Below are 24,668 nucleotides of genomic sequence, written 5' to 3'. Positions count from 1 at the left end.
AATGACTCTCTCAGTGAAGAACTTTCTCCTCACCTCCAGCCTAAATCTCCCCTGGCACAGCCTGAGGCTGTGTCCTCTTGTTCTGGTGCTGGCCACCTGAGAGAAGAGAGCAACCTCCTCCTGGCCACAACCTCCCCTCAGGTAGTTGTAGACAGCAATAAGGTCTGCCCTGAGCCTCCTCTTCTCCAGGCTAACCAATCCCAGCTCCCTCAGCCTCTCCTCGTAGGGCTGTGCTTGAGGCTGTGTCACAGGTTGGAGCAGGCCCAGGCAGGGAGCAGAGGAGGAAAGCAGCCCCAGACCTGCAGGGTTCTGATTTCTGGCTGAATACAAACCCCCAGACCCTGCCAGGGAAGGCAGTGAAGGAAACAAAGCTCCCTGTGCCCTGGGCCAAGGCAGCTTGAGCAGAGCACACTGCAGAGCAGCACACACACTTCTCAGCTCCAGCTCTCTGACTCCAGAGGGGGAACAAAGCAGGAGGCTGGAGAGTAAATGTCAGACAGAAAAGAGGCTCTCTGAGTGGGGACCTGCAGTGGGTCCAGAGAAGGGCAACAGAATTAGAGAAGAGTCTGAAGAACAGGGCTGGGGAGGAGCAGCTGAGGGAGCTGGGGGGGGTTAGTCTGGAGAAGAGGCTGAGGCCAGAGCTCATTGCTCTCTGCAGCTCCCTGAAAGGAGGCTGGAGCCAGGAGGGGTTGGGCTCTGCTCCCAAGGAGACAGGACAAGAAGCAGCAGCCTCCAGCTGCCCCAGGGGAGGTTCAGGTTGGCCATGAGGAACAACTGCCTCCCCTGGTGGGCTGTTGAGCCCTGACCCAGGCTGCCCAGGGCAGTGGTGCAGCTCCCATCCCTGGAGGGGTTTCAGACCCCTGGAGAGGTGGTGCTGAAGGCCATGGTTTGGTGGTGCCCTGGCAGTGCTGGGTTGGACTGGATGATCTGAAAGGTCTCTTGCAACCTAAATCATTCCACGAGTCTAAGCCCAGGCTTTGCCCTGGGTTTTTAACACAAGAACTGCAATTATCTCCCCTGCAGCTCTGCTGAGTGCAGCCATCCCTGGTGCAAAGCTGCAACTCCAGCAGCTCTGAGAGGCACAGAGTCACAGGATCAGGCAGGTTGGCAGAGAGCTCCAAGCTCCTCCAGCCCAGCCTAGCACCCAGCCCTGCCCAACCAACCAGACCATGGCACTCAGTGCCCCAGCCAGCCTTGGCTGCAACACCTCCAGCCACACAGACTCCACCACCTCCCTTGGCAGCCCATTCCAATGCCAATCACTCTCTCTGACAACAACTTCCTAACAACATCCAGCCTCAACCTGCCCTGCCACAGCTTCAGCCTGGGGCCCCTTCTTCTGTCCCTGGCTGCCTGGCAGCAGAGCCCAACCCCACCTGGCTACAGCCTCCCTGCAGGGAGCTGTGCTCAGCAATGCTGCCAAGGCCCTGCCTGCCTGGCTGGGGTGGGCACAGCTCCTGCTCCTGCCCACCTGGCTGGGGTGGGCACGGCTCCTGCTCCTGCCTGTCCTCCCGCAGACACTTCTTCATTAAATCCAACAGAGAAAGGTCCAAACTCTTCTCAAGCAAGGCTGAGGCAGGGATAAAGCCCCTGCAGATGATCACTTCCTAGCATCTGTAGAGCCCAGGATGGATCTCTTTGGCTTCCTACCAAGCCTGGAGTGCCAGGCCCTGGGCTGCAGCACACAGCTCCCAGCCTGGGGCTGCTTAGCAAAGGCCATCATGGAATTGAGGGAATTGGGATTTGCCATAACAAAGACTCCAAATGTACTGTGAGAAACCCCAGCAGACAATAACAGAGCTGTTTGGGCTGGAAAAGCCTTCCAGGGTCATCCAGTCCAACCCTCAACCCAGCACCACCATGGCCACCAAACCCTGTCCCCAGGTGCCATGGCCACAGGTTTCTGGAACACCTCTCGGGATGGGGACTCCATCACCTCCCTGGGCAGCCTGTGCCAGTCTCTGACCACTCTTGCAGCAAAGGAAAACTTCCTGATCTCCAACCTAACCCTCCCTGGCAGAACCTCAGGCCACTTCCTCTCCTCCTGTCACTTGTTCCAGGGGAGAAGTCATCAACCCCAAGCTGGCTCCAGCTCCTCTTGGAGTTGTGGAGCAAGGAGCTCTCCCCTCAGTCTCCTCTTCTCCAGACTCAAAGTCCAACAGCTCTCAGCTGCTCCTCCCCAGCTCTCTTCTCCAGACCATTCACCAACTTTGGTGCCCTTCTCTGGACCTGCTCCAGCTCTTCAATGCCCTTCTTGCAGTGAGGGGCCCAGGACTGATCCCAGGACTCAGGCTGTGGCCTCACCAGTCCAGAGGCACCATCACTCCCCTATTCCTGCTTGTCACACTGCTGCTGCCAGGATGCTGGTGGCCTTCTTGGCCACCTGATCACACTGCTGGCTCATAACATCTCCACTGCTGGAAGAAGACTCACAGAGTGCATACAGCTGGAGAAGACCTTAATGACTAAATCCAACCATTCTCCAACCCTACCAAGGCTGGGGCTAAACTGTGGCCCTCAGCACCACAGCTCTGTGGCTTTCACACCTCCAGGGATGGGGATTCAACAAGGTTCCTGGGCAGCCTGGGCCAGGGTTTGAGAGCCCTTGCAGAGAAGAAGTTTCCTGTAACATCCCATCTTAGGCTTGAGAATCTCAGCAGACACAGCCTGGAGTTTCCAAACTGCTTCTCCCTGGTCCCAGCCAAGCAGGAGGCTAACTCTGAGGACAAATCTTTGTGCTCAAGAACACAGCCTGGGGTAAGCTGAGACCTCTGCTCCACACTGCTGTCAGAAGAGCAGCAGCAAGCTTGAGACCAAACCCCAACCACAGCTCTGAAAATTGGTCACCTCCTGTCTGTCCCTGAGGATATTTCCATCCCTGGGGAGCCTCAAACCCCAAGTGGACATGAGCCAGAGCAACTGCTTTGAGCAGGCAGCTGGACCAGATGGTCTCTGGGTCCTTTCCAACCGTAACCATTCACTGAGTGCATGGCAGCAGCCAGATCAAATGCTCCAACTTCACTGCACTGCAGCCCAGCAATGCCACTGCAGCAAGGCCACTGCTGACAGCTCACAGCAACTCAGTGGCTGCTTTCTAGTGGAGGCCTGAGGAGGGGTCTATGCAGAACGTGGGCATGGCCCCAGCAGCCTACAAGGAGTCACAAGTGGAAATACTGCAACGGCTTGCTCAGAGATGTGGCTGAGGCCTCAGCCCTGCAGACACTCAAGATAATGCCCCTGGGCAGCCTGATCTAGCTGGAGGTGTCCTCAATGCAGAGGGGTTGGACAAGATGAGCTCTGAGAGCCCCTTCCAAGCCACTGCAACCTGTGAAGCACTGCTCCACAACACCAAACCCTTGCATGCTCTGTCGTGAGCAGCAAGCAGCACACTGAGACCTCAGCTTGCAGCAAACCACACTGCAGGGATTCGAACCTTCGCCCCTGTGGGACAGCTCCTGCAGCTGCAGTGCCTCTGGAGGTCATTCTCCAGCTGCAATCTGACCCAACAGCTAGCAGTAGACTGACTGCAGTAATCCAAGGGCTCCTCCAGCAGAGCCTGGTCGGGCTGCAGGGGACTTCTGTGCCCTCTAGATGATGGAAATGCAGAGCAGGTGGAGCTTGGCCCTCGGTGCTGACTCTGGGCCATGCTGTGCTGGATTCTGAGTGAGGCATTTTCTGGAACCATGCAAGAAAACATCCAGCAAGGTGCAGGGAACAGAAGGGATTGTTCAAAGAGGAAAAGCAGAAGAGGAATTGTTTAGAATCACAGAATCAACCAGGATGGAAGAGAGCTCCAGGCTCACCCAGCCCAACCCAGCACCCAGCCCTGCCCAGCCAACCAGACCATGGCACTCAGTGCCCCAGCCAGCCTTGGCTGCAACACCTCCAGCCACACAGACTCCACCACCTCCCTGGGCAGCCCATTCCAATGCCAATCACTCTCTCTGGGAACAACTTCCTAACAACATCCAGCCTCAACCTGCCCTGCCACAGCTTCAGCCTGGGGCCCCTTCTTCTGGCCCTGGCTGCCTGGCAGCAGAGCCCAACCCCACCTGGCTACAGCCTCCCTGCAGGCAGCTGCAGACAGCAATGAGCTCTGCCCTGAGCCTCCTCTGCTGCAGGCTGCACCCCCCCAGCTCCCTCAGCCTCTCCTCACAGGGCTGTGCTCCAGGCCCCTCCCCAGCCTTGCTGCCCTTCTCTCAACACCTTCCAGCACCTCAACATCTCTCTGCAATTCAGGAGCCCAGAACTGGACACAGCACTCAAGGGGTGGCCTGAGCAGTGCTGAGCACAGGGGCAGGAGAACCTCCCTTGTCCTGCTGCCCACACTGCTCCTGAGCCAGCCCAGGATGCCATTGGCTCTGCTGCCCACCTGGGCACTGCTGCCTCCTCTGCAGCTCCTCTCTCCCAGCACCCCCAGCTCCCTCTCTGCCTGGCTGCTCTCAGCCACTCTGGCCCCAGCCTGCAGTGCTGCTTGGGGTTGTTGTGGCCAAAGTGCAGAACCCTGCCCTTGGCCTTGTTCAATCTCATCCCCTTGGCCTCTGCCCACCCATCCAGCCTGGCCAGGTCCCTCTGCAGGGCTCTCCTGCCCTCCAACAGCTCCACAGCTGCTCCTAGCTTGGTGCCACCTGCAAAAATCTGTTAAACATCAGGGATTGGTAAGCTGCCTCCTGTTGTTTTGGTGTCTTTACATCAGGAAGAGAAATGTGGCTCAGGAAGTGGTGAAGGCTGCAGAACAGCAAATTAAAGCCCTGTCCATGTGGTGGTGAGAACAGAAAAGGTGGAGGGAAGAGTGCTGCAGGGGGGCTCTGGAGTGTCTGATGCAGCTAGAGGAGCTGCAGTTCCTGCTCCAGCCCCAGAGGAGAAGCTGCTGGCAATTTAGAACCTGCCTTTGATTCACAAGAGAAGCAGCAGCCAGGAGAAGACTCTTCCGCCAGCTCCCGCAGCCAGGATGTGTCCTGTGGCCAAGGCACCTCCTGTGAGCTTTCCTGTCCACAACAACCCAGGCTGGATGGGCCAGGAAGCCTCTGAGCCAGGCCAGGGCTATTCCTGACAGCAGCAGCTGCAGAGCAGTGTGGGGAGCACAGCATCTTCCCCCCCAGGCACACAGGGAGCAGAAGAGAACAGCTCCCAGCACAGAAGCCCACGGCAGGACAGGGGCTGTGAGGACTGCTCCTAACTAGGCTCAGCACTTAGGGACCCACAGAATGGGCTGGAAGGGACTTTAAGATCTAGCTCCAACCCCCTGCCACAGACAGGGACACTTCTCACTTCATCAGCTTGCTCAGGGCTCCATCCAGCCTGGCTTTCCACACTTCCAGGCTTGGAGCACCCACAGCTTCTCTGGGCAACCTGTTCCAGTCTCTCACCACCCTGAGGGGGAAGAATTTCTTCCTCATGGCTGATCTCAATCCACCTTCTTGCAGCTCAAAGCCACTGCCCTCATTCCATCACCCCAAGCCTTTGTCCAGTCTCTGCCCACCCTCACTGTGAAGAATTTCTTCCTCATCTCCACTCTCACTCTCCCCTCTCTCAGCTCAAAGCCATCGTCCCTCATCCTGCCACTCCCAGCCCTTGTCCAAAGCCCCTCCCCTCTTCCACAGCCCCCTTCAGGCACTGCAAGGCTGCTTTGAGGTCTCCCTGCAGCCTTCTCTTCTCCAGGCTGAACAGCCCCAGCTCTCCCAGCCTGTCCCCACAGGGAAGGCTCTCCAGCCTCTGATCAACTCTGTGGCTTTTGCAACCAAAACCCTTCTCTTACTCCACAAAATGAGAAGCTCTAAAGTCTCCTTGGAGCCTCCTCCAGGTCGAACAGCTCAAATTCTTTCACAGCCTCTCTCCACAGCAGAGGTTCTCCAGGCCTCTGATCATCTTCATGGCTTCTTTGGATCCACTCCAACAGTTGCATGTCCTTGTGCTGGAGGCTCCAGAGCTAGACCCAGCAGTGCAGGTGGGGTCTGAGCAGAACAGAGCAGTGCAGGGGGGAACTAACCTGTGTTTCAGCCTCCCCTTTGCACCCCTACCTGGGAAGTTCAGACTGGATTGCCATTCCTTTTCCCTCTCCTGTTACACACCAGAGCTGAAGGCTCTGTCTAGTCCTTAGGTGCATGAATATTAGAACCCCTTCTCCCACCCCACCTCCCTCCTGCTTTTTGGAATGCAATTGTCTGCAGGGTTAAATAATCATTAAGCTTAGAACCATCGAAGTGCTGAGCTTGGAAGAGACCTCTGAGCTCAAGTTCAGCTACCCACAGTCCCACCCCTGCTCTAAACCACATTTCTCAGCACCACCTCCATGTGTCTTAAATCCCCCCAGGGATGGGGAATCCACTTCCTCCCTGGGGCCTGTCCCAGTGCCTGTGACACTTTCCTAGGTAAAAACTGTTCCCAGTATCCCCCCTGACCCTCCCTTGGTGCAGCCTGGGGTCGTTTCCTCTTGTCCTATCACAACTTCAGAGCACCCATCAGCATCTGAAGCCTTCTTCACCACTCCAGATCTTCCCTTCTACAGCTCCCACACCCAGCTGCTCTCCCCAGACCAGAAGACACCTATGAGATGGAGCATCCCTACTCAGAGATGCTGAGGGCACTGGAGCAGAGCAGCCTGAGGAAGGATCTCACCAATGCTGATCAATACTTGATGGGTAGGTGGCAGGAGGCTGGGGCCAGGCTGTGGTCAGTGGTGCCCAGTGGTGCCCAGTGCCAGGACATTTGCACACTGCAGGGAAAAGTCCCACTCAGCCCTGCTAGATCGAACCACACTCAGCAGAAAGGGGAAGGGACCCCAAAGTCCCCTCAAGTTCCTTTCCTACTCACATGCAACTCAAACCAAGGTGTTGAGGGGCCTGGGACAGCTCTGTGCTAGGGAAGGGCTGAGAGATTTGGGGCTGTGGAGGCTGGAGAAGAGTAGCAGCCTGAGGGGGAGCTCAGCAGTGCTGATTGATACTTCAAGGGGGGGCGGCAGGAGGATGGGGCCAGGCTTTGGTCAGCAGTGCCCAGTGACAGGCCAAGGGGTGACAGGCACAGACTTGAGCAGGAGAACTTCCATCTCAACATGAGGAGGAGCTTCTTGCATTGAAGGGTGACAGAGTCCTGGAGCAGGCTGCCCAGAGAGGTGGTGGAGTCTCTGGAGACATTCCAAACCCACCTGGACATGCTCCCCGTGTGACCTTCTCTAGGTGACCCTGCCCTGGCAGCAGGGTTGGGCTGAATGATCTCCAGAGGTGCCTCCAACCCCAGCACTGTGACTCTGTGAAAAGCACCCCAAAGCCCAAAAGGCTTCACACTTCCAGCTGTGATCTGCTCAGATTTCAAGCAAGGAGGTAAAAGGCAGAGAGCAATGAAAGCAGAAGCAGCAAACCCCTTCCATGAGCAAACACCTCCAGCTCCATTAACCCCATCAAACCCCCTCTAATCCCATTAGAGAGCCCAGAGTCCAGCAGCACTTGCAGCAGCTCTGTAAGACAAAGGCCAAAAGAAGATTACTCCTCTCCTGCATTGATCAGCCATTAAATAACACAGTTTCAAATCTCCAGCTGCAGTCCTGCAAGGTCAGAGTTAGTGAGCTCCACGACAAACAATCACAGAGCCACAGCCTGCTTTGGCTTGGAACAGACCTAAACCACAGCCAATTCCAACTCCCTGCCAGGGCAGGGACACCTCCTGCCAGACCAGGTTGCACAAGGCCCCAGCAAGGCACAAGGACAAGAAGAAAAAGCCTCAAGTTGTACCAGGGGAGGTTCAGATTGGACAATAGGAAAAAGCCTCAAGTTGTACCAGGGGAGGCTCAGAATGGACACGAGGAACAATTTCTTCCCTTGAGGGCTGTCAAGGCCTGGCCCAGGCTGCTCAGGGCAGTGGTGCAGTGCCCATCCCTGGAGAGGTTTCAAAGCCATGGGCTGTGGTGCTGAGGGCTGTGGTTTGATGGTGGCCTGGCAGTGCTGGGCTCAGGGTTGGACTCCATGAAGTTCAAAGCTCTTTCAAGCAGAGCAATTCTGTGCCTTGATGACAGATGTGTAGGTTGTGGGCAACAATGCCCAGTGTTGGCTGCCTCCAACACAGGGAGCCAGCAGCCACCACAGCCTGGCTGCCACAGAACCACACAGTTGTTTGGGCTGGAAGAGCCCTCACCAGGTCCAACCATCAAGACAACACCACCGTGGCCACTGAATCATGCCACAAAGTGCCACGGTGCCCCTTGGCACCTGAGTTCTCAGAGGGCATGGCCAGGTGAGGTCAGGATTCGATGCCATCCTTCCTCCCTTTCCAGCCTGTTAACAAACCTCACTTGGTTAAAGCAGCTCATCCCTGAAGTGGGCTGGGAGAGATGGCAGAGAAGCACTGAGGGACTTGGACAGGCTGCAGAGGTGAGCCCAAGCCTCATGCAGCTCAGCGAGGCCATGGGCAAGGTGCTGCAGCTGGGGCAGGGCAATCCCAAGCACAGCTCCAGGCTGGGTGAGGAGTGGCTCCAGAGCAGCCCTGAGGAGAAGGACTTGGAGGTGTCAGTTGGTGCCAAAGTGCCCAGGAGCCAGCAATGGGCACTGGCAGCCCAGAGCCAGCTGTGTGCTGAGCTGCAGCCAGAGCAGGGAGAGCAGCAGCACAGGGAGGGGATTCTGCTCTGCTCTGCCCTCACCTGCAGCACTGCCTCCAGCTCTGGGGCCCCCAGCACAAGAAGGACCTGGAGCTATTGGAGAGGGTCCAGAAGAGGCCATGAAGATGATCAGAGGCTGGAGAACCTCCCCTGAGGGGACAGGCTGGGAGAGTTGGGGCTGTTCAGCCTGGAGAAGGCTGCAGAGAGACCTCAAAGCAGCCTTGCAGTGCCTGAAGGGGCTGCAGGAGAGCTGGGGAGGGACTGTGGACAAGGGCTGGGAGTGGCAGGATGAGGACAGTGGCTTTGAGCTGGGAAAGGGCAGACAGAGAGAGGAGATGAGGAAGAAATTGTTGGCAGTGAGGGTGGGGAGAGCCTGGCAGAGGCTGCCCAGGGAGGCTGTGCATGTCCCCTCTCTGGAGGTGTTCAAGGCCTGGCTGGATGGAGCTGGAGCAACCTGTGCTGGTGGGAGGTGGCAGGGCAGCTGGAACTGGATGAGCTTCGAGGTCCCTTCCAACCCAACCCATTCAATCAATCCATGAATCATGACTGTAACAGGATCCTGGCTCCTGCATGAAGGATCCAAGCTAATAAAAGAGGGGCTTGGGGCTTGCCTCTGCTGATGGCACAGATGGCAGGCAGACAGGCTGCCTGGCACAGATCCCCAGGCCTGAAGGCCCTGAGGAACATCTCACTGCTATTACAAACACTAATTCAGCCATGGTGACATTTCTGAGGACCAGGCTGAGACCACAAAACTCTTTTCACTCCAGGCAAAGAACCAGATGGTAACAAGTTGCAGCTAGTACAGTCTGGTTTGGATTTCACCCAGCCACCCAAAAGTCAAAGGCTCTGAGCAGAAGGATGCTGAGAATTCAGCTCTGTGCTGTGAGGAACTGATGAGGGATCACTGAACACAGCTGCCAGCACCTTCATGGCTCCACAGTGGGCTCTCCACACATGCACAGGCTACTCTGCTCCCTGGGCACTGCATCCTTTAGTCTGGGAGGCAGCAAGGGCTTGGAGTGCTAGGATGAGGAGCAATGGACTGAAGCTTGAGGAGAGCAGATTGAGACTGGAGATGAGGAAGAAATTCTTGAGAGTGAGGGTGGGGAGAGACTGGCACAGGTTGCCCAGGGAGGCTGGAGTGTTGAAGGCCAGGCTGGATGAGGCCTTGAGCAGCCTGGGCTAGTGGGAGGTGCCCCTGCCCATGGCAGGGGGTTGGAACTGGTTGAGCTTTGAGGTCCCTTCCAGCCCAAACCATTCCATGAGTCCATCACTCTCTGACCTGCTGAGTGCATGACCTCAGGGACCGCTGAAGCCCCTGGGTGCAGAGGCAATTCCTGCCCCTTTGGTCCAAGTGTGCTCACTTGGTGCTTACAAACCATGCCCCTGCTCCTGCAGAGTCCCTCAGCATGCTCCTCAGAGCCCACAGGTTTAAAGCTGAGTGCAGAAAGCCAAGAGCCTCTTCCAAACCATTCCCCTCTTGTGGTGTTTCATCTCACCTGCCAGAACCACTGCCTTGCTCCCCACCACCCCTCAGAAGACCCCCCCAGGGCATGGGGAAGGATGGAACTTGCTTCTCCTGATGTCCTAAGCTTCACCAGTGCCTGCTGCTCGTGGTGCAGCTGGAGGAGCCCTCTCCTTGTCTTCTGCTCACTCACTGCACAGAGGGCAGCACTTTGCTGCCTCCTCCCCAGCCCCAGCCTGGCTGCCCTGGAGCAGCTCCCACTGCCGGCAGCTGCAGCAGGCAGAGCTGGGGCTGAGGCAGACTCACAGCCTTGCAGCTGCTCCCTGCCTGCTCTGCCTGTCTCCAGCCAGCCCAGGGCAGTGCTTGGCCATGCCATCACCCCAGGGCAGTGCTTGGCCATGCCATCACCCTGTGGTGCCCAGCACTCCAGAACCCCCTGCCCTGCTCTGCTGGCCATGCCCCACAAGAAACTTCTCCACTCCTTCTCCAGTGACTTCTCCTTTCTTTTGGACACTGAGAAAGCAAATTCACAGAATCACTAAGGATGGAAAAGCTCTCCAAGATCATCCAAATCCAACCTTCTACACCACCATGACTAACCCATGCCCTGAGGTGCCACATCTACTCATTTCTTCCACACCTCCACCACCTCCCTGGGCAGCCTGTCCCAGGCCCTGACCACTCTCGCAGCAAAGAAATTGATCCTCATGGCCAACCTAAACCTCCCCTGGCACAATTTCAGGCCATCTCCTCTTGTCCTATTACCTGCTACTGGGCAGAAGAGACCAACCCCCACCTCTCTGCAAGCTCCTTTCAGGGAGCTGCAGAGAGCAATGAGCTCTCCCCTCAGCCTGCTCTTCTCCAGACTAAATAACTCCACATCCCTCAGCTGCTCCTCGCCAGTCCTGCTCTCCAAACCCCTCACCAGCTCCTCTGCCCTTCTCAGGACCTGCTCTGCTGCCTCCAAACCAGCCACTGCTGAAGCTTTCAGGCCAAAAGAGGAGGCAGAGGAGATGTTGCCCTCCTCTGCCAGTCACCAGGAGGGGCCCTCTCACGCAAAGAACAGGAGAAATGGGACATGTGGGGTCTGTGGGGCCACATCTGGCCACAACCCCCCTGTGGCAACATGTGCTGTGCATTCCCCAACACATTCCCGAGAGCAGCAGCATGACTTCAGGGCCCTGGAATTCGGGAAGCAGAAAGGCTGTGGAGCTGGGGGTGTGGGACTGCTTCCCACCACTGCAGAGCTCTGCTGCTGCAGCAGCTAATTCTGGTGGGCAGCAAAGTGCCAGGGGCACTGTGAAAGGCCTGGCAGGAAGTCAGCCAGCAAGTTCTGCTCCTGTCTGGGCTATGCCTCAGGGAAAGAGACCCCAAAGCACAGCACCAGCCCACCAACTGCTGCTGCTCGCTCCAAGGAGAGGCAGCTGCAAAGGCACAGCAGCTCTGCACCTGACTGCTTCCCACGGCACACACTGAGAGCCCCAAGGCACCTCCGGAGCTGCGGTTAGACAGGGAGGGGAGGATGAGATCATCTCCAGAGGCCTCCTACCAGTGGCCCTGCTGAAGCAGCAGCCTGCCCAGGAGCACAGCACCCAGAGGAGTTTGGGAGCTCTCCAGACAAGAAGACTCCACAACCCCTCCAGCACCCTCACACCAAGGAAGTTTCTCCTGCTCAGCTGGAACCTCCTGGGTTCCACTTTGTGCCCCCTGCCCCTTGGCCTGTCCCTGGGCACCACTGACAGGACTCTGGCCCCAGCCTCTTGCCCCCCACAGCTCCTTTAGCTCTTGCTGAGCATTGCTCAGCTCCCCTCTGGGGCTGCTCTCCTGCAGGCTCTCAGCTCCAGGGCTCTCAGCCTTTGCTCCTCACAGAGCTGCTCCAGGCCCCTCAGCAGCTCTGCAGCCCTCACTGCACTCTCCCCAGCAGTTCCCTGTCTCTTTACTCCAGGCTGGACAACCTCAGTGCCCTCAGCAGCTCCTCACCAGGCCTGTCCTCCAGACCAGCTTTGCTGCCTTTCTCCATGACAGTCCAATGCAGACCCCAGAGCCCCTGGGTGGGCACTGTGCAGTGCCACAGCAATCAGTCACAGGCCACCCAGAACTCCACACAGCTGGGGACAAGCTGTCCACACACAAGTGAGACAGGGGGAGCCCATGCCTGCAGGTGTTTAAGGCCAGGCTGGATAAGGCTCTGGCCAGCCTGATCTTGGCTAGGGTGTCCCTGCCCATGGCAGGGGGGTTGGAACTGGCTGATCCTTGTGATCCCTTCCAACCCTGACTGACTCTGAGATTCCAAAAGGAAACAGCAGGAGCTAAAGAATCACAGAATTGTTTCAGCTGGAAAAGCTCTCCAAGATCACTGAGCCCAAACATCAACCCAGCACCACCATGGCCACCAAACCACAGCCACAGTGCCATGGCCACAGGCTACCTGAACACCTCCAGGGCTGGCGACTCCACCACCTCCCTGGGCAGCCTGTGCCAGTGCCTGACCACTCTTGCAGGGAAGAAATTGTTCCTCATGGCCAACCTAAATCTCCCCTAGGACAATTTCAGGTCATTGTCTCTCCTTCTATCACCTGATAATAGGCAGAAGAGACCAACTCACAGCTGGCTCCAACCCACCCTCACAGTGAGGAACTTCTTCCTCAGCTCCACTCTAACCCTGCTCTGCCTCAGCTCCAAACCATTGCCCTTGCCCTGCCTCCAGACCCCCTCAGCACAAGTCCCTCTGCAGCCTTCCTGCAGGATCCCTCCAGGCACTGGCAGCAGCTCTGAGCTGCCCCTGGAGCCTTCTCCTCTGCAGGCTGCACCCCCCCAGCTCCCTCAGCCTGTGCTCACAGCAGAGCTGCTCCAGCCCTGCCATCACCTCTGTGGCCTCCTCTGGCCTCACTCCACAGCTCTGTGTCCTTCTGCTGCTGGGGACAGCAGCACTGGAGGCAGGACTGGAGCTGAGGTCTGAGCTGAGCAGAGCCAAGGGGCACAATGCCCTCTCCTGCCCTGCTGCCCACACTGCTCTGGCTGCAGCCCAGTTCACAGCTGCCTGCTGGGCTCCAGGAGGGCACTGCTGGCTCCTGGGGAGCCTCTCACCCCCAAGTCTCTTTCTTCAGGGCTGCTCCCAACCCACTCAGCACCCAGCCTGGATTTGTGCCTGGACCTGACCCAACCCAGCCACAGGCCCTTGCCCTTTATCTTGTTGCACTTCCTGCAGCTGGCACTGGCCCAACTTCTCCAGCCTGTCAAGATCCCTCTCGATGCCATCCCTGCCCTGCAGCGAGCCCAGCTCACCTCACAGGTGGTGTCATCAGCAGACCTGCTGAGGTACCTCAATGCCACTGCCCATGTGGCTGACAAAGATGTTCAAGAGCATCTCTCCCAGGACAGCCCCTTCCAAGCACCACCCTGCTCAACTGGGACACCTCTCACCATGCTGGAACACAAAACTTAGCACCTGGCAGGGGTCAGAGGGAGATGGACAGAAGAAGATTCCGAATCCTAGTGTCAAAATCCCAAAGCACTTCAGTTTTCCCAAGCCCCTGATAGGACACAGGGATGGAAAACTTCCTCTGGAGACAGCCTACCCTGCACCTGCTCATGGCAAGTCCTGAGTCCCTTCTGAGCCTTACTGGTGGAAGTGTCCCATGTGCAGGCACTTCCAGTTTGATTCTCCTCCACCACCTCCAGTGATAAGTGAGAGCCAACTGATGGGACCCCACAAGAGTCAATGCACCTGCTCAGAGGCCAGCAAGTGCTGGGCATTAACAGAACCCTCTGTGTTAGAGCCTTTGCTACCCAATTTCAGCCTTGCAGGAGTCCCTTAGGCAAATCTGCCCAGGCCTCACCCCCCTGCAGTCCCAAAACTGCTCAATGACTGAGGCTTGGCCAAGCTTTTAACCTTGGATCTTAGCCCAGGCTGGTTTGGGTGGGAAGGGACTTCTGGAGCTCATCCAGACCAACCCCCTGCGGTCAGCAGGGACATCTGCTCAGAGCCCCAAGCACCCTGACCTGCAGTGGGTCCAGGGGTGAAGCATTCACCACCCCTCTGGGCAGCCTGGGCCAGGCTCTCCCCACCCTCAGTGTAAAGAATTTTCTCCTCTGCAGTTCCAGTCTCCCTCTCCTGGTTCCAGACTTGCTTTTCATGAGCCTTTGCAGGCCATTCTCTGATTTTCCCTTCCTCTCCCAAGCACACAAGGGCCAGCCCCACACTGTCAGAGCACAAAGATCCTCCCTGAGCTGCCATGGAGGACATAATGTCAAGGTGCTCCTCAGCAGCGTGGTGGAGACACAGTCTGAGGAGCATCCTCAAGGTGCTGACAGCCAGCAGGGCAGGGCAGGGCAGGGCAAGGCAGGAGAGGCCTGGAGAGGAGCTTTGGCACTCCTGTGCCTGCACTGAGTCAACAGCCAAATAGCAGTGGAAGGAAAAATCCCTTGGTTAGGGATTCTGTGGAAGAGGCTGCCTAGAATGTTCTCCTCCTTCCCTCCCCACACCAGCAGCCTCCTCTGTGGGTGAGCTTTGCCAGCAGTCAGTTTGCTGACAGATGACAGAAGCCAGAGCTGGCTCTGGGGCTGGCTCTGCAGCCCTGCTGTGCTCTCCCTCACTGCCTCAGCCTCAGGCTTCAAAGCAGAGACCTCAGCCCCAGCACCCAGCAGCACCAGGGCGAGGCACAGCTCCAGCACTGTGGGCTGATGCCTGTGAGCCAGGTGGGATCACAAACAGGTAACTGCAGCCTCTCCTCTCCCACTCCACAAATCACAGGAAGGGATGGAAGGGACCTCAAAGATCATCCAGTGCCAATCCCCTGCCATGGGCAGGGACACCTCCCACCAGCACAGCTTGCTCAAGGCCTCACCCAGCCTGGCCTTCAACACCTCCAGGGAGGTTCACAGATGTCAGGGGTTGGAAGGGACACAAAGAGCTCATCCAGTCCAACCCCTGCCAGAGCAGGACCATCCAAGCTAGCTCAAGGCACACAGGAACACATCCAGACAGGCCTGGAAAGGCCCCAGAGAAGGAGACTCCACAACCTCCCTGGGCAGCCTGTGCCAGGGCTCTGGGACCCTTCCAGGCAAGAAGTTCCCCCTTGTGCTGAGCTGCAACCTCCTGTGCTGCAGCTTCCATCCATTGCTGCTTGTCCTGTGCCAGGGAGCAGTGAGCAGAGCCTGTCCCCCCCTCCTGACCCCCAGCCCTCAGATACTGATATACATTGATTCAATTCCCTCTCAGTCTTCTCCAGACTAAGCAGCCCCAGGGCCCTCAGCCTCTCCTCACCAGGCACTGCTCCAGTCCCCTCAGCAGCCTCGTAGCCTCCGCTGGACCCTCTCCAGCAGATCCCTGTCCCTCTTCACCTGGGGAGCCCAAACTGAAGGCACTACTCAAGATGAGGTCTCCCCAGGGCAGAGCAGAGGGGGAGGAGAACCTCCCTGCATCTGCTGGACACCCTCTGCTGAATGCCCCCAGGACTCCACTGCCCTCTTGGCCCCAGGGCACTTTGCTGTGCCAGGGATGCTCTCCCCCAGCACTGCCAGGTCCCTCTCCCTGGGGCTGCTCTCCAGCAGTCACCTCCTGCCTGTGCTGCTGCAGTTCATTCTTCCTCCCCAGGTGCAGGACTCTGCCCTTGGCCTTGTTGGGCCTCATTTGGTCCCTCTGTGCCCAGGGCTCTCTGGATGGCCTCACAGCCTGCAGCTCTCTCAGCCAAGCCTCCCAATTTGGTCTCATCAGCAATCTTGCTGAGCAGACTCTGCCTGTCTGTGCCCTCAACAATGGCATTGATGAAGATGCAGAACAGGACTGGCCCCAGCACTGATCCCTGGGGGACTCCACTGGTTCCAGCTCTCCAGCTGGACCTGGCACCACTGATCACCACTCTTTGAACTCTTATCTTGCAACCAGTTCCTAATCCATCTCACTGCCTGCACTTCCATCCCTCACTTCCTGAGCTGGCTCCCCAGGATGTCATGGGAGACAGCATCAAAGGCCATGCTAAGGTCAATGCAGACTACATCCACTGCTCTCCCTGCATCTGCCCATTCAGTTCTGGCATCACAGAATGCTATCAGGTTAGCCAAGCAGGACTTCCCCTTGGTGAATCCATGCTGACTACTCCTGACCACCTTCTTCTCTTCCAAGTGCCTTCTGATGCCCTCCAGAAGGAGCTGCTCCACTGTTTTTCCAGGCATGGAGGTGAGGCTGACTGGTCAAGAGGCCAGAGGGGGCATCCACAACCTCCCTGGGCAACCTGTGCCAGTGTCCCTCCACCCTCCCCAGCACCACCCTCTCAGGGGTGGGCACTGACACATGGTCCAGAATGACCTCCAGTTTCACTTCTCCCACCCAGTCTCAGCTGGATGCTGCAGCAGCAAGGTGCAGAGCTCCTGACACAACCTTGCTGCTCTCCTCCATCTGCCAGCCCCAAAGGTCAGCAGCAGTTTAACGTTTCAGCCCAGCTGAAGGGGCTGGCAGAGGACTGCCCTGTGCTCATGCAGCACTGTGGCACACTCAGGACACTCTGCTTCTGCTGCCTCCCCACCCATCATCATCTTCAGGAGGAAACCTCACTGCTTCCCAGCTGACCTGCTCAGCCTCTCCTCCTTTACTGGTGGAAAGTAAGCAAGAGCAAACAGCACCCAAAAGCTTTCCTCTGCCTCACATTTCACAGCCTTCCTCATCCTCCTCAATTCCCTGTCTCTCATCCCCACTCTTTCTGTGACCTACAGAACCGCAGGGGTTGGAAGGGACCTCTGGGGATCATCCAGGCCAACCCTCTGCTAAAGCAGGGCACCCACAGCAGCTTGCCCAGAGCACAGTGGCCAGGGGAGGTTGGAAGCTCTCCACACAAGGAGGCTCCACAACCAGTTTGTGCCCTCTGCCCCTTGTCCTGTCTCTGAACAACTCTGACAAGAGTCTGGCCCCAGCCTCTTGGCCCCCACAGCTCCTTCAGCTCTTGCTGAGCATTGCTCAGCTCCCCTCTGGGGCTGCTCTTCTGCAGGCTCCTGGGCCCAGGGCTCTCAGCCTTTGCTCCTCACAGAGCTGCTCCAGGCCCCTCAGCAGCTCTGCAGCCCTCACTGGACTCTCTCCAGCAGTTCCCTGTCTCTCTTGATCTGGGGAGCCCAGCACTGGACACAGGACTCCAGAGCTGGCTTCAACAGGGCACAGTAGAGGGGGATCAGAACCTCTCTGTGTTGCTTGTGCCCATTTCTGAAGAGAAGCTTCTCCACTCTCAGGTCAGTCCTGCAAAATGTTCAGCTCCTGAAGACTACACAGGGCCCAGCTTACTCCACAGACCTCACTGCTCCACCACTCCTGCTGCCACTGCTCCTCCTCTGCCCTGCTGCACTCTCTGCATCCCCTCCACCAGCACCCATCAACCGCCAATCCCTCTCCTTAGACAAGCACAGCACCACAGCACCCTCTGCAAAGCATGGCCATGGCAAACCCCTGGCAGAGAGCATCTAACATGGTGTGAGGCCTGCAGCAGCCTGCCCCACCAGCCCTGAGCATCTTCCACGTCTGAGATGGCTTTGGTTCGTTACAGAACCACCCAGCAGCAGCTGCCTGCAGGTCAGCGCCGGGATCGCGCCGCACGAAGCCGTCACTCGCTCATCAGGCTTGGACAGACAGGGCCCTGGGTGCCACCTGGGCCAGCAAGGCTGAGAGGAGCAGCAGAGGCAGGCTGGGAGGCTCTGCCTGCAGGCTGGGAGGCTCTGCCTGCAGGCTGGGGAGGCTCTGCCTGCAGGGCAGCTCTTACCTGTGAGAGCCCAGGGGACGCCGCATGTCCCGGTGGCGTCGCAGCAAGGTTTGGGTGTCCCTTGTTTATCTCATGTGCAGTGTAAGGGGATGGGGCAGGAGGACCAGGCTGTCTTGCTACTTGGGTTACCTGTGTGGAGATAAACTGTTAGTAAAACACAGTATTAGTAATGCAGGCTGTGTAGATCCTGTCATCTTCTGCAGACAGCAGCTAGCAGCAGCTTCACCCACAGACAGAAAACAGCTGCTGAGGTTGGAAGAGACCCTGGAGATCACTGAGCCCAAGCCCTCCCCTGGAGCTCACCATCCCATCACTGCTGCTAAAGGAAAGGCTGTGCAAGCCACTCAGGGTCCCCAGCTGCAAGAAGGACACTGAGGGGCTGGGGAAGGCCCAGAGAAGGGCAGCAAAGCTGGGGGAGGGTCTGGAGAACAGGACTGGGGAGGAGCAGCTGAGGGCACTGGAGGGGTTTAGGCTGGAGAAAAGGAGGCTGAGGAGAGAGCTCATTGCTCTCTGCAGCTCCCTGAGAGGACGTTGGAGCCAGGTGGGGGTTGGGCTCTTCTCCCTCATGTCAGGTGACAGAACAAGACAAAATGGTCTCAAGCTGAACCAGAGGAGATTCAGGTTGGCCACGAAGAACAATTTCTGTCTTGCAAGAGTGTCCAGGCACTGGCACAGGCTGCCCAGGGAGGTGGTGGAGTCCCCAGCCCTGGAGGTGTTCAAGAAAGCTGTGGCCATGGCACTTGGGGACAGGGTTTGGTGGCCATGGTGGTGCTGGGCTCATGGTTGGACTCCAAGATCTTGGAGAGCTTTTCCAAGCCAGACAATTCTGTGATGCAGGAAGGCTCAGAAAGCAGCAATATCAGCTGGAGTCACTGGGGGAAGCAGGTAGGAATTTCACCACTGCAGGCTTGTTTTGCAATCTGCCTTTGCCTTTAGATCTGGGATCTCCTTCTCCTCCCCTTGCAAACCATTTCAGCCAAGGCTGTGACTCTGCAAGGGGATGCACATTGGCAGTGCCCCAGAAATGGACCAGGGGAAAAGCTGCACAGTGCTCTGCAGCTCAGGAGGGCAGGAGTGCAAAGAGGCCCTGCTGCCTGAAGGGCCTGCCACAAGAGAAGGCTGAAACAGACAGTTCATGGGCAGGTCTTGTCCACATTCATCTCTGCTCTCTGCTTCTGCTGATCAACACTGGGCAGAACAGAAACAGGTTGGGAAATGAACTGACAGCAGAGGACCAGCTCAGGGCTCAGGCTGCTGCTGCAAGGGCTTCAAACAGAGAATTACAGAAGACAATCAGGGAATTGTTTGGCTTGGAAGAGACCTCTCAGAGCATTCAGTGCCCAGCACTGTCAGGGCACCACTAAACCATGTCCCTCAGCACCACATCTACACAGCTTTGAACCCCCTGCGGGGATGGGGACTGCACCACCACTGCCCTGGGCAGCCTGGGCCAGGTCATGACAACCCTCAAAGGGAAGGAATTGTTCCTCATGGTCAACCTAAGCCTCTCCTGGGGCAACTTGAGGTTGCTTCCCCTTGTCCTATTGCATCTTCCATGGGAGAAGAGCCCAACTCCTACTTGGCTCCAACCTCCTTTCAGGGAGTTGCAGAGATCAATGAGGTCTCTCCACAGCCTCCTCTTCTGCAGGGTGAACATCCTCAGCTGCTCCTCACCAGCCCTGTTCTCCAGGCACCACAGCAGACAGGTAGAAAGCAAAGGTCTGTGTAATGCATACAGCCACACTTCCCCTGCCTCTGCAAATACACTTTTCTGTGGTCACTCCAGCTGAAAAGGAGAACCAAAGGAAGCCAAGAACCCCAGAGCCACAGGGTGACACCCCCCAGCCACTGCACACAACTCAGCGCTGGCAGATCTGCCCTGGGTGCCACCATCAGAAGAGAAGGCAGAAGGAAATTCCTGGCCCTTGATCTACACAGGGCACTAGCAGCAAGCTCCAGGGTAGAAGTCACTGAGTCCAGGTCTAAAATGCCTTCTCCACTTCATTTTACTGCACTCCCAGAGTCCAGGCCTCTTGTTCCATTACCTAACCCACTAAAACAGCTGCACCAGCAGCCAGAACTTCCATTTCTCCAGGCCTGGCAGCAAGCCAGAACTGTTCACTGCAGGAAGATTTACAGCACCCTGCTGCTCAGCAGAGGAAAGGGTGGGTCAGGGCAGGGAACCTCATCCTCCATCCCCAGCTGCCTCATTCCCTTGCCCAGGAGGATCATCTCTTTCCTTTGCCTGCTCCAGCCTGGCAGGTGGGAGCACACAGCCAGAACCAGCAGTGCAGACAGCATCAGAAACCTTCCCACATCCCAGCCCCAGGACAACCAAAGTCCCCTGCATGGCTTCTGAGACTACCCTGAGAGACCTTTCATGCCAATCAAGTGGTGGCTGCTGCTTAAAAGTGTCCCTCAGGGTCATCCTGTCCAACCCCCTGCAGTCACAGCAGGGACACCACCAACTAGAGCAGGCTGCACAGGGACACAGCAAGTCTGAGCTTGAGTGTCTCCAGGGATGGGGCCTCAAACACCTCCCTGGGCAGCCTGCTCCAGTGTCTCACCACCATCACTGTGCAGAACTTCCCCCTGGTGTCCAACCTAAACCTGTCCTGCTCCAGTTTCAAACCACTGCCCTCATCCTCTCCACAGAGGTCCTGCTGAAGAGCCCTGATCGAGTCACGATGGATAGCAAGCAGTGGAGTAAAGAAGAAGGAAAGGCACCATGAAAACAAGGAAGCCACTGCTGTCGATGGCCTGCCAGGGTGAGGGTGTCCTCAGCACCAGGGTGCCCCCTTGACTGTCACTTCTTGAGGAGAAAAGAGGCTATTTTAACACAGCTGAAGCACTCCAGACACTGCTGCCCCTCATCTCTCCATGCTCTCAATGGCTCTTGCTCCTCCAGCCCAGGCCACTCAAAATCCTCTGATCTCCAACAGCATCCAGGCCCACAGAGCTGTCTGACAAGGGCACAGGGACACCAACACCATCCAGGTCCATACGAGCACTCACCAGGCCTCTTGGGAGATCAGAGCATGGGCACAACCTGGGCTGGCATTAGCTGAAGGCTGCAGGACTCTGGAAGCCAAAGGTCCATGGGACACTCATGTGTCACAGACACACTGAGGACACAGGTCTGGACCTAATGAAACTTCCTTGAAAGCTTAATGAAGGCAACAAAAAAGGCAGAAAATGAGACCAGCCTGGTGGCTGGGCACAAGACACTGGGCCACGGCTGACAGAAGTCCTACCAGGGTAGGCCCAAGGCCAGCAAAGCCTTCATGGACACACAAGAGACCAAGATGAGCTGCCCTGCCAGCAGCAGCACCACCACCACCAGCACCGCTCTGCCTGCCCCGGCAGCAGCAGCACCACCACCAGTGCCACTCTGCCTGCCCCAGCAGCAGCACCACCACCAGTGCCGCTCTGCCTGCCCCAGCAGCAGCACCACCACCAGTGCCACTCTGCCTGCCCCAGCAGCAGCACCACCAGTACTGCTCTGCCTGCCCCAGCACCACCACCACCAGTGCCACTCTGCCTGCCCCAGCAGCACCACCAGTGTCACCAGTGCTGCACTGCCTGCCCCAGCAGCAGCAGCACCACCAGTGCCACTCTGCCTGCCCCAGCAGCAGCATCACCACCAGTGCCACTCTGCCTGCCCCAGCAGCAGCAGCACCACCAGTGCTGCACTGCCTGCCCCAGCAGCAGCAGCACCACCAGTGCCACTCTGCCTGCCCCAGCAGCAGCAGCACCACCACCAGTGCCGTTCTGCCTGCCCCGGCAGCAGCAGCAGCATTGCTGCTCCATCTGCCCCAGCAGCAGCACCAGCACTGCTCCATCTGCCCCAGCAGCAGCACCAGCACTGCTCCATCTGCCCCAGCAGCACCAGCACTGCTCCATCTGCCCCAGCAGCACCAGCACTGCTCCATCTGCCCCAGCAGCAGCACCAGCACTGCTCCATCTGCTCCAGCAGCAGCACCAGCAGTGCTCCATCTGCCCCAGCAGTAGCACCACTGCTCCATCTGCCCCAGCAGCAGCACCAGCACTGCTCCATCTGCCCCAGCAGCAGCACCAGCACTGCTCCATCTGCCCCAGCAGCACCAGCACTGCTCCATCTGCCCCAGCAGCAGCACCAGCACTGCGCCATCTGCCCCAGCAGCAGCACCACCACCGCTCCATCTGCCCCAGCACCACTGCTCCATCTGCCCCAGCAGCAGCAGCACCACCGCTTCATCTGCCCCAGCACCACTGCTCCATCTGCCCCAGCAGCAGCACCAGCACTGCGCCATCTGCCCCAGCAGCAGCACCACCGCTTCATCTGCCCCAGCACCACTGCTCCATCTGCCCCAGCACCACCGCTCCATCTGCCCCAGCAGCAGCACCACTGCTCCATCTGCCCCAGCAGCAGCAGCACCACTGCTCCATCTGCCCCAGCAGCAGCACCACCACTGCGCCACCTGCTCCAGCAGCAGCACCACCAGCACCGCCACCACTCTGCCTGCAGCAGCAGCACCACCAGCACCGCCACCACTCTGCCTGCCCCAGCAGCAGCACCACCACCAGCACCGCCACCACTCTGCCTGCCCCAGCAGCAGCACCACCACCAGCACCGCCACCACTCTGCCTGCCCCAGCAGCAGCACCACCAGCACCGCCACCACTCTGCCTGCCCCAGCAGCAGCACCACCACCAGCACCGCCACCACTCTGCCTGCCCCAGCAGCAGCTGCTCAAGCCCTCCCTTATGACCCGCCCTGGGTGATCCTGCTTTGGTAGGGCAGTTGGACGATGATCTCCAGAGGTCACTTCTCACCCCAAGCACTGTGATTTCTCCCAAGGTCTGCATTATCTTCCCCCTCCAAGTACTCAGCTGCATGCCCATGTCCACCACGCCCATGACACCTTCAGGTCAGATCATAAGGGTTGGGGCAGCTGCAGGCCAAGCCAGGGTGACAGCTTCTCATCAAGAGCTGATCTCTCTCTACACAAAATCCCTCCCTAGAGAGGGTTCAGCCATGGACAGAACCTCTTTGCTTCCAACATTCCATCCATCCACTGGGGCTGGCACACAGCTTCCAAGGGTCCCCCTTGCATTCACTGCAGCTGGACAGGGAAGGAGTCACCTCCTGACCCAGATCCTTCCCACCACAGAGAGTGGCTGCAGCTCTCTAAGCTCTTCCCTACAGAAGGTGCCTCTGAAGGACATATCTCAGTGCCTCTGCAGGCTGTGAAGTTACTGGGGGGGGGACACCAGTGGGCACCCCACTGCACAAAAGCCACCCAATGGACACCTGAAGAGATGAATGATGGAGCTACAAATCTGGACCTGGCAGGTTCATCAGTACCTCACTGTCCCTTTGCCTTCAGCACCAGCAGCTGGCACTGAGCTGGGTACCTGACACAAGGTGGCATCTGCTCCAGAGAAGCACAGTGAGACTCTGACACAGACAATTAAAAGCAGCTAGGCCCTGGCCATGCTGCAGGACCTCTGCTGAAGGCTACACCTCAAGGCTCCATGCACCACTTTCCCCCAGACAGGGACAGCAAACCCACACTTGCTTCTAAGCAGCTTCCATCCAGGAGGCACTGTCAGAGTCCTGCAATGAGACCTTCCAAGTTCATCAGGTCCAACCCCCTGCACTCAGCAAGAACATCTGCAACGAGAGCAGGGTGCTCAGAGCCCCAAACAACCTCGCCTGGAATGGTTCCAGGGGTGGGGCAGCTCCTACCTCTCTGGCAAGAGTCTGCCCCCAGCCTCTTGCTCCTCACAGCTCCTTTAGCTCTTGCTGAGCATTGCTCAGCTCCCCTCTGGGGCTGCTCTGCTCCAGGCTCTCAGCCCCAGGGCTCTCAGCCTTTGCTCCTCACAGAGCTGCTCCAGGCCCAGCTTCCCAGATTCCACTGGACCCCCTCCAGCAGCTCCCTGTCTTTCTGGAACTGGGGAGCCCAGAACTGGACCCAGGTTTCCAGATGTGGCCTCACCAGGACAGAGTAGAGGGAGAGGACAACCTGCATCTATGACCTGCTGCCCACACTCTTCTTCATGCTCCCCAGGACACTACTGCCCTTCTTGGCCACAGGGGCACATTGCTGTCTCCTGGGCACTTGCTGCCCCCCAGCACCTCAGGTCCTTCTCCTTGGAGCTGCTTCCCAGCAGCTCCCCCCTCAGCTGTGCTCCTGCAGGAGGTTGTTCTTCCCCAGGGGCAGGACCCTACCCTTGTCTAGTTGAACTTCATGAGGTTCCTCTGCCCAACCCTGCAGCCTGTTCAGGTCTGGCTGGCAGCACAGCCTGAGGGGTGCCAGCCACTCCTGCCAGCTTGGGCTCACCAACAGCCACCAACACCTTCACCTGATGGCATTTTTGTGAGACACAGACAAACCAACTACAGGAACCATCAGCTAAACCCTGCCCTGCCTGCTGCACACCCACACCTCCAGCTCCTTGTGTCACAAGGACTGATGGTGACTGGCCCTCTGCAGGACCCCAGACCACCCATGTGCCTCTTCCAGCCCAGCTCACTCTTTCCAGCACTCACTCCCAATCCCCAGCCTGCCAAGAGCTTCAAACAGAAGCTCAGAATGAAGCTAGCTGGAAAGTTCTTTTCCTTTCCCTAAACCATGGAATTTTTCTCTCCAACTTGTCTCTTCTTCCAGCCTAGAACCAAGCTGCCCCCAGCCCTGCCTTCTATTCCTGTACCACAGCAAGCAGGGATATTTTTCCACCCTGAAAATGCTATTTTAGGTTCATTCTTCACAGTTGCTTTTCTATTTTACATTCGTTTAAATTCTTACAGTCATATTTTCCCTGCAGGCACCTGAATTATGGCACTGGAGGAAAGAAGGGGGGAAAAATCCCCTGCTTCCCCCCACCCC

At 57.8% G+C, this 24,668-nt stretch overlaps 1 protein-coding gene across 19 annotated transcripts in view; it reads right to left on the bottom strand.

The window, feature by feature from the left end:
- Positions 1 to 24,668, bottom strand: part of EIF4G3 (eukaryotic translation initiation factor 4 gamma 3) — a 216,756-nt gene that overhangs the window by 129,630 nt on the left and 62,458 nt on the right. For 16 of the 19 annotated variants that reach the window (XM_064172139.1, XM_064172137.1, XM_064172138.1 and 13 more), the window contains exon 3: positions 17,798 to 17,941. In XM_064172139.1, coding sequence (XP_064028209.1) covers positions 17,798 to 17,941 — 144 coding nt within the window. The remainder of the gene's footprint in view (positions 1 to 17,797; positions 17,942 to 24,668) is intronic. The other 3 variants (XM_064172140.1, XM_064172150.1, XM_064172153.1) reach the window with 1 other exon arrangement.

The sequence above is a fragment of the Pogoniulus pusillus genome, chromosome 36 (genome assembly GCF_015220805.1).
Source record: "Pogoniulus pusillus isolate bPogPus1 chromosome 36, bPogPus1.pri, whole genome shotgun sequence".
Classification (NCBI taxonomy): Eukaryota; Metazoa; Chordata; class Aves; order Piciformes; family Lybiidae; genus Pogoniulus; species Pogoniulus pusillus.
This window is presented reverse-complemented; position numbering and strand designations above follow the sequence as displayed.